At 42.1% G+C, this 9,835-nt stretch overlaps 1 protein-coding gene across 1 annotated transcript in view; it reads right to left on the bottom strand.

Moving 5' to 3' along the window:
• Window positions 1-695: 695 nt before the first annotated feature.
• The window catches only part of TSEN15 (tRNA splicing endonuclease subunit 15), a 28,925-nt gene continuing 19,785 nt past the window's right edge, over window positions 696-9,835 (bottom strand). Inside the window, exon 4 of the mRNA XM_084637769.1 lies at window positions 696-5,920. Within this exon, the coding sequence (XP_084493895.1) occupies window positions 5,716-5,920 (205 nt within the window). The 3' untranslated portion in view covers window positions 696-5,715. The remainder of the gene's footprint in view (window positions 5,921-9,835) is intronic.

Genomic DNA, 9,835 nt, shown 5'->3' with positions numbered 1-9,835 from the left:
TGAGGTGTGGAGCATGCTTTCAGTAGTCTTAAAAGAGCAACACTCTGATGTGGAAACTACAGAATCCAAACCACCAAAAAAAAAAAAATCAGCCTTCAGCTAGTGGCATCTGACTCAGATGATGAAAATGAACGTGTCGATCTGCACTGCTTTGGATCGGTATTGAGCAGAACCCGTCAGCATGGACGCACGTCCTCTGGAATGGTGGATGAAGCATGAAAAGACATATGAATCTTTAGTGCATCTGGCTTGTAAATATCTTGCGACGCCCGGCTGCAACAGTGCCATGGGAATGCCTGTTCTCACTTTCAGGTGACAATGTGAACAAGAAGCAGGCAGCATTATCTCCTGAAAATGTACACAAACTTATTTGTCTGTGTGATTGGCTGAACAAGAAATAGGACTGAGTGGACTTGTCATCTCTAAAGATTTACAAATGTTTTAGTTTTGAATGCAGTTTTTTTTTGTACATAATTCTACAATTGTAAGTTCAACTTTCATGATAAAGAGATTGCAGTACAGTACTTAGGTGAATTGAAAAAAAAATTTTTTTTACAGGGCAAGTATTTGTAATCAATAATATAAAGTGAGCAGTGTACACTTTGTATTCTGTTATAATTGAAATCAATATATTTTAAAATGTAGAAAACATCCAAAATATTTAAATATTTAAATGGTATTCTATTATTGTTTAACAGTGCAATTAATCACAATTAATTTTAATCACACAATTTTTTACATCGTAGAAAACAAATAGCATTTTCACATAAGTTGCTGTACACAAGACAGCTGCATTACATAGTCATGTAAAGTACACAATTTAGGAGGTGAAGCCATCAACTCCTGAAAGAACCAGACACTCCATAAACCAGAATTGATACTTACATTAATGGACATCCAATTACAATGACAAACCTGAAGAAAAATTGTAACAACATCTCATAGTTCTGAGTAGGCCTGAATACACACATCTCCCTGCAGAGAGGCATGAATTGATACAATAGTGAAAAAGTGTATTTTTGCTCCAGAACATCTCTATATGTTAAAAGTAGCTGGTTAAACTGTACTTAGTCTATAAAAGTAGTCTTTAAGAGAGCAAAGTGTAGACTGTGAAACTTATCTTGATGCCTATTAAAGGTGAACTTGAAAAGCTGCTGACCCAGACAAGTGCTCAAGGTTCAGAGTTTCTTGTACAACTAGAGACATTCTCTCACTTACAGTAAAGCAAGCAATGAAACATTTTAATGCAGCATGTATAAACAATGTTTTGGGACTTTAAAATTCTAATGGCCTGATCCTCAGCAACTGTCAGTCAATGCTGTTTGAGGGGCAGTCTTGTCATTCTGTATTTTTACAGTACCAATGGGCTCCAGGTCTGCAATGGGGCTGCATATGACATCAACGCAGATAGACTTTCAGTGGCGCTAAGCCAAATAAGGATCTAAACTTAATTTTTTCTAAATGACCCTTTGTTTACCTTTAAGCCAGGAGTGGGGAATTTTTTTTCTATCGGGGCCACTGACCCACAGAAAAAAAAAATCAGTCCCAGGCCACATAAAGCCCCGCAGGGTGGGGGTTCGGAGGCTCCGGGTTTCCCCTAGACTCCAGGGTGGAGTCAGAAATGAGGGGTTCAGGGTGCAGGAGAGGGCTCCTGGCTGAGGCAGAGGGTTGGGGTGCAGGTGAGAGGGTTGGGGTGCAGGCTCTGGTATGTGGCTGTGGATAGGAGTTTAGGGTGCAGGAGAGAGCTCCAGGCTGGGGCCAAGGGGTTTGGAGTGTGGGAGTGGGCTCAGGGCTGGGGTGCAGGAGGTTCAGGGTATGAGTTCCAGGAGACGGTTTGGGTGTGGGAGGGAGCTCAGGGCTGGGGCAGGGGGTTGGGGTATGGAAGGGAGTTAGGGTGCGGGAGGGGATTCCGACCTGGGGTAGGGGGGTTCAGGGTGCGGGCTCCAGCTGGGCGGCACTTACCTCAGGTGGCTCCCATTTGGGGGTGCAGTGGGGCTAAGGCAGGCTCCCTGCCTGATGTGGCTCCGCACTGCTCCCAAAAGCAGCTGCCATGTCCAACCCCTAGGCAGAGGCCAAGGGGCTGTGCGTGGTGTGTGCTGCCTGTGCACGCAGCTCCCATTGGCCACCGTTCTGGGCCAATGGGAGCTGTGGAGCTGGCGCTGGGGGCTGCAGGGCCGTGCCAGGAGCTGCGTGGAGCTGACCCGACTTCTGACAACCCAGCACTTGTGGCTCCAGCCCTGCAGGGGCGGAGGGGGGGCGCGCGCCGGGGCTTCTGACCTGCGGCGTGGAGACTTGCTGCAGGCTAGATGAAATGAAGCAGTGGTCTGGATCCAGACCATGGGCCGGAGATTCCCCACCCCTGCTTTAACCGTTACATGGAGAATAGAAAGTGCAGCAATGTTTTTAAAAAAACCCATTAACTCGGAAATGCAAAAAGCAAGCTCTACTATAGAGAGTCTGGATAAAGACCTCTACAGTCATGCTTTAACAGACATGAAACATTTTTTGGTGGTGGTGCGGTACTGAGGTCAAAGAAATACAGTTTGTTGCTCTAAGTCAATTTCTGGAGTTGGGTACTTTTCTATATACAGAAAGGTTCGTTTGAATTATGCTTCGTTTTAATAATTTTTAGCTAAAGAAAAAAGTCATGCTAATGTATCAGTTCTGCAGCAAACCACAAAATACAAATGCTTCCCTGAGAGCAGGGCAAATGCAAGAGAAATTGCTACGGCGTTAGTGGCATACAGCACAAGTATAAATTCTGCATTGTATAGAGTATTTTACAAGCTTCTCTACATAAAACTAAAACTTTTTTTCCAGCACATACCTACACTGGGGTTTAAGTATTTTATTGCTTATATGAGGACAGTTTAGCTGGTGGTATGTAGCCAAATGAAGTGTGAGATGTACTTTATGGACTAAACAGCAGAGTTCATAAAATATGGGTGTCATGGCCAGATTCAGCATATCAGGAATCAATACAGAGCTACCTTTTAATGCATTATGGCTGCAGTCCAAAAAGAGACAGATTGCTTTTTCCTCATGAGCGGAGCAAGCTTTAGAATGATAGAAATTCTTCTGTTTTAATTTCCACATGACTAAACAAGGAGCTTTTCTGTAAGGAGAGGTCAGAAGAGACTGTATAAAAAGCAACCATTTTGTTTGTGTGTGTGAAAACATACATAAAGGCACATAATATAATCTCCAGACACATTGCCTGCCTATGCGTTCTGTTCAGTTACCCAAACAGATCAGGGCACTTGCCCATCCGTTGTATCCCATCCTCCTAATTCAGTTTGAAACAGGCAATGGTTAATAGCAAAGGAGCAAACCTTAACGTGTGAGAAGTAGGTATTCATGTGCTACAGGAAGCTGCTGTAAATTGCTGTAACTCCAGTAACACCCATGGAATTACATTGATTTCCACCTTATGAGGATCTGGCCCTAAAACGCTGTGTAGTAAGAATGCACATAAGTGATGGATATCACCACCAGGGACAGGATTAAATTTTCTATTTGCACTTATTAGCACCTTATAGCCAAGGATTACATTAAAGATTGTGAGGTGCTCTGATGCTGTACAATATACAGGTACCTTGGGTAGACATTTTAGAGGTGAGACACTGGAGTTGCAGAGTTTAAGGCTCTAATTCAATTAAGGACTTAAGCATGTACTTAAGTCTATCTCTACACAGCTGAGCATGTGCTGAAGTGCACCTAAGTCCCACTGACTTCAGTAGGGCTTCAGCATCTGTTTAAGTGCTTTGCGAAATTGGGACCTAACTGCAGTGCCCAGAGTCGCACAGCAAGACCTTGGTGAAGGCAGGGCTAGTATCATGCTGTACATATTGCCCCCTGCTTTTCTCACTAGACGTTGCTGCTGCCCCAGCCTGTTTGACTATGTGAAACTAAAAATCTTAAACTCTGAAATCACCAAGGATTTCTAGTCTGTCCTATTGAGGAGAGACTAAAGGTTAACCATCACTTCATTCTGAGCCTGAAACTGGATCCTCCCCTGTTCCTGAACTGAACAAAAACAGGCCTTTTGCTTGAAATTTTCCACATGTGGTCCTTGACCCTAGGTGGATTTTTACATATACTTTAAAAGCCATTTCTGAGATATGGAACTTACATTAGAAAGCCAAAAATTCCAAGTTAAAGTTAAACTTAAAGAAAACTACTGAATGAAAGCATGGAAAATTCCCATGGCAGTACCAACAATTTAAACTTTGTTTCCCCTTCCCCTATAACCAGCTGAAACATCATTCAGGCAACTAGTTTAACCCATGGAGGCTACACTGGAGATATAAATAATGTGGGTTACACTCACATGGGGGGCCCTATTGTACCAGGTGCTGTGTAAACATATAGGAGGACATGGTCCCTACCCGAGGAGGTAATGGTCAGACTGTGTTGAGAGTGGCTGAGTGGTGCACAAATTGGCACACCTGCTGCAGCAGCCTACGTGGTATAGAAAAAAATGTGTAATTAGTAGTTCCTAGGCATTGTCTTCAGTTTCAAAAGACTCTAAAGATTAGCCAATTAAAAATAGGTAATAGAACCCATATTTAAAATGGGGTAACTGAGGCAAGAGAATAAGGAGCCATTCACACACAAAAATTTACTGTGTTGAGAGATCATGTTATAACACAAGAGGTCTCTGAATTTCTCATCAAATGGTTTGTTCTTGGACTGTATAGATAGGACTGGACACAGTTAACACCACGTTACTAAACCCTGGATCTTCAACCTGCTTCCCCTCCCGTTTTCATTCACATGGGTAACAAACAGTGTTTAACTTTGTGGTATAATAAGCTAGTTCTCCAAGTATCTAGTGACATGTACATTTGCTTATGTAGATTAGACCTTAGTGATTGGTCACTAGGGTTACATTGCAGGAGTCGCTGAACCTTGGGACAGTGGTTCTCAACCTAGTCACCACTGTGGGCCGCATCCAATACTATCTGTATGCCCTGAGGATGTCACGTGGGCTGCAGCTGTGTGCTGACTGGGCCGCAAGCAGCCCACGGGCCGCAGGTTGAGAACCACTGTCTTGGGCTTTAATCACTGGACCATGCCTCTTTCTAGTAGCCTTGGGAATTATCATAGTCATGTCATTTTTCCAGTTGCAAAACATTTAAACCAAAAGAAAATATTCCTGAACAAAACCTACTCTATTTTGCTCTAAATATAGCAGTAAGAGGCCAAAAAGTGAAGGAGTAGGTGAAATTTATATTTTAAATGCTCTTGGTGCCATGAGTAGGACAAACTACTGCCTTTTTAACTTACGCAGAAGTGTATGTTTGAAGACCTTCACTCCAACCACACTACACTAAAGAACAGTTTACTTTATTTCAATATTTACCTTTAAAATTATGCCATAGGTCTGACTCTGTTAAGTCTTTACATTCCCACAAATGTAGGGGCGTGTGTGAAGAAGGGACAAAGTTTGAAACCTTCTGCTTCTCAAAAAAAAAAAAAAAAAAAAAAGAGGAGGAAGGAGTAACTTGCCTTATACAAAAGTCAGGTCCTTGAAACATGTTACAAACCATTTTACTTTGAGGCATGTTGCAGACGTCTGAGTTCTGCAGAGCAAGTGAAGATTTGCAATGCAGCAGTTAAGCCATTGTACCTTCTAATTTACATACACAAATTACTGAATTTGTTTAGATTTGAAAATAAGGGGCCAAGAAACAGTTCGTCTTTGTCTTAAAGTCATCTCAAAAGCTTCCTTCTTTTCTTTCTCCACTGTTTATTGTCCACGTCTTCAGTATCATCAGGAGGGTCTGGCATTATGAAACCGTCTGTCAGTTTATAATAGACTACTGTGGAATCTGACTCAACTATAGCCAGGATAACCGACAGTGGGGAATCTGTTCCATCTTGTGGAATACATGCTTTCTTCATGATCTCTCTGAGCCTGAAAGAAAGACAGTCAGTTAGGAATCTATTCACAATCATTTCAACATAGCATCAAGCTAAAACTGCAATATCACTTATTTCCCAGGATGTATAGGGTTGAGGACACCCCAGCCAGTAAATCGTGAACACTTCTGCTGTCCAGTGAATTCTCTACCTTTAAAGGAGTAGCAGTACTGCTCATTGCCTAATCTATACCACCATCCTGCTTAGAGAACCCATTTCTCCTTGCAGCAGAAAGCTAAGAGAGCAGAAAAGAGGAACAGTGGGAACAAAGCATTACATTTTCAACATAGCGCTCTCTCTTTCACCAGCTGTGTTTAGGCTTTTCTCTTTACAAAGCTTTCAGAGCCTACAGTGTAGCATTTAACTTATCCTTAAAGTTACTAGAGCCATGATCCATTATAAACAGTGATTTTTATGCTGTAAAGCACAACTATTTGCCTTCACTACACACACACGTTCAACACCGTGATTAGCATTAGTTCAGGGTAAGCATCAGAGTCCTATGATCCAGTCCCACTAGTCAGCCCTGTTAAGGGTTATATTTCTGGAGTTAAAGAAATGCATTTAAATGCCTGAGGAAAAATTAGCCTTCGTTTTGATTTTAAAATTCTCCAGTTGCACAGACCCCTGCTGGAACTAAATTTGTCAATATATTAACAGGTAGTGCACTCATTTATATACAGTACAGTATATACCAGCTGACTACATTGCCACCTTATTAACCATTTATAGTATGGTAGCCCCAAGGGGCCCCATCCAAAATTGGGGGCCAAATTGTGCCAGACATGGTACACACACAAGATAGCCCCTGAACTGAAAAGCTTCCAATCTAAATAGACGAGATGGATGAAGTGTTAAATGGAGCATTATCTCCATCTTATACATGGGTGAACTGAAGCGCAGAGAAATTGAGTGAGTCTGTGACAGAGCCAGAAAATGAAGTAAGATCTCCCGCCACCCAATCCAGTCTGTTAGCCTCAAAAGTAGCTTTCAGGGAGAGGAAGACAAATAGTTAACTAACACTCCCTGTCAACTACTTTTCTGCTTCCTATTTTTTAAATCCAGGACAATACAGAGAAGAAATGCTTCCATCTCAGTTCATTTTAGGAATAATATGTCGACTATTGTCTACTAATTGAATCAAAGGTCCTCAACCAAAAAAAAAAAAAAAGGAAGGTCACTTTATGATCCAAAAATCACAGCACAGATATACAGGGCTCTAAGAGAGACTATTTAGTCTAACAGCATTGAGGATGTTAGAGTGGTGACATGTAACGACTAAGAGTGGCTCAAATCAGCAGTTCTCAAACTGTGGATCAGGACCCCAAGGAGTGTCACAACCCCCTTTGCAATAAAGTTTGAGAACTCCTGGCTTAAATGATTGATGTGGCAACATCTGTATATGACCATCACTGAAAACCATCGTGTTTGCTAATAAGCCTCGTGTGGAGAGTTTGTCCAGGATATTGCTACAGAGCCTACCTGTCCCTACAGTATGCATACCCGCCCCATCACTTGATGTACCTTTGAGTCACCCCCAACAAGAGATGTAGATCCTGCAAGTCAGACACTGGCTCAAAATGAGTGTTTCCAAATGCACCTGTTCTCAAGCTCTAATTATATTCCTCCATCCCATTTTAAAAATTAGAGGATCACAGAGGAATCAAATGGGAAGTGGCAGAGAATAAAGCAGCAGCCTAGAAGCCCAAATGACGTTTTAAGCACATGATCTTCCCAGTGCTCTATTAGCAGTCTCAGAGTTTTGCAGAAATCAGTCATACTTCAGTTTCACTAACGAAGAAAAACAAAGATTTCCTTGCAGGTTTTTCAGCTGGGCCCTATTCACAGAAGGTGTCATGCAAAGGGAGGTCTACCAGCCATTTCACACAGCATAGACATTAAAACAATCATAAGCCATATTTTCACACTCCTTTGTTACTATATATGCTGCTGGTGACAAAGCAGAGATCAGCCACGCAAGGAGATGCTGTATGTGGTAGAGCAGAAGGGGGCTGCCTCCAAAATGCTTAAAGATCAAACACCTTAAATTAGATCTCCTCCTACCCCTAGTACTATTTTGATTGCCAAGTGGCTTTCAGTTTGGGATCTCCCTGCCAGGGTGCATGGTGGTGCAGCTGTACATTATTGGCCCAGGGCCACCAGCTAAAGTGCCGATTTCAAGCACAGTTCAGCATGTAGGGAGAAAATACCCGCCCATCACGTTAGATTGAATTGCTCTTTTTTTTTTTTTAAACCCAAAGGCAGCGCATTTATGATTTGAAGTGGGTTGGAGCAGTGTGGACACAGGTTCCACTATAAGCGATACCTTCAGAACTACAGGCTTCTACTCTTCTCTGGCCTTCCACAGTGTGATGAGCAATTTTCCATAAGACACACCAAACGGCCGTAGGTAGGGGTGATAAGTGTCCTTTTCACAGAAGCACACTGAATAATAAAGTGTGTGAGAGTGAGCGAAGAGTGTTCTAGAACTAAGGAAGGATACTATGGCGTCTCCCTGGCATCTGCAACACTGTAATTTTGTACATAACAGCAAGTGCCCCATTCTCTCATCTTTGCTGCAGACGTGCCCTAAAAGTAGTGCACAACTCATGAAACTGCCCTGCCAATTAAGAATTCAACAGCAGGTCAGAAGGTAGACAGAGGCCTGGTCTACACTAGAGTTAGGGGGACACAAGGCAGCCTACAACAACCTATGTAAGTGTATACACTAAAATTTCTCTCCTGACAACGTAACTGCTCCACTATGCCAACTTAATAACTCCACCTCCATGAGAGGCACAGAGTCAATGTTGATGTAGTTAGGTCAACACAGTGTAGACTGTGACGTTGCACCCCATAATACTTTATAGGAATATGCTTATGAGTGTAAATATGACATAACTGGGATATGTTTTATGCTAGATTTGCCGTGTAACATATCTTTGCAAAGGTTATGATCTACTGAATATATTCATCCTATTTGTAGGTATGTATCATTTTTATATCTGAAGTTATGAGCGGTGGCTCTATGCTTGTATTTGAAGTGTTTGCCGTAGGAAGACATAAGACAGATTTGGTCAACATAGTGTGAAGGGGTTATTCAAGTAATTGGGAGTACTTAACTAACAATGAACTTTGGAAGTTGCCAATTCACATCTGAGCTTTCCTGGGAACCTTCAAACTAACATGTAAACAATGGCGTCGGCCTGTAAAGAACTGAGTCATGCATGAACATGTGACTTGTCCAGGTGACTGCAAAACTCCATCTTGTTGAGGGGATTTTACATAGGAGAAGAGGGGTTTCCACCCACAAGAGAAAGACTATATAAGCCCCTGGAAGCCCCTCCATTTTGTCTTCATCCTGCTCAATGGATAGCGTCTCCACCCTCAAGAGATGCCTGAAAAAAACTGGAACAAAGGACAGTAACTACAGGGGTGTTAGTGATTGCTGGACCCAGACTAGGAAGGAGTCTAGTCTGTCAAAGATGCTTATTGGAACATCTCTGAGGGTGAGATTTACTGCATTTAGTTTCCTACTGTATTAGGCTTAGACTTTTGTGTTTTATTTTGCTTGGTAATTTACTTTGTTCTGCCTGTTATTACTTGGAACCACTTAAATCCTACTTTTTATATTTAATAAAATCACTTTTTACTTATTAATTAACCCAGAGCAAGTATTAATACCTGAGGGAGTAAACAGCTGTGCATCTCTCTCTATCGGTGTTATAGAGGGTGAACAATTTATGAGCTTAGCCTGTATAAGCTTTACACAGAGTAAAACAGATTTATTTGAGGTTTGGATCCCATTGGGAACTGGGTATCTGGGTGTTGGAGACAGGAGCACTTCTTAAGCGGTTTTCAGTTAAGCCTGCAGCTTTTGAGGGACGTGGTTCAGACCTGGGTCTGTGTT

Source organism: Lepidochelys olivacea, assembly GCF_965140295.1.
Source record: "Lepidochelys olivacea isolate rLepOli2 genome assembly, chromosome: 8".
Classification (NCBI taxonomy): Eukaryota; Metazoa; Chordata; order Testudines; family Cheloniidae; genus Lepidochelys; species Lepidochelys olivacea.
Note: the sequence above shows the minus strand (reverse complement) of the source record. Positions and strands in the feature narration are given on the sequence as shown.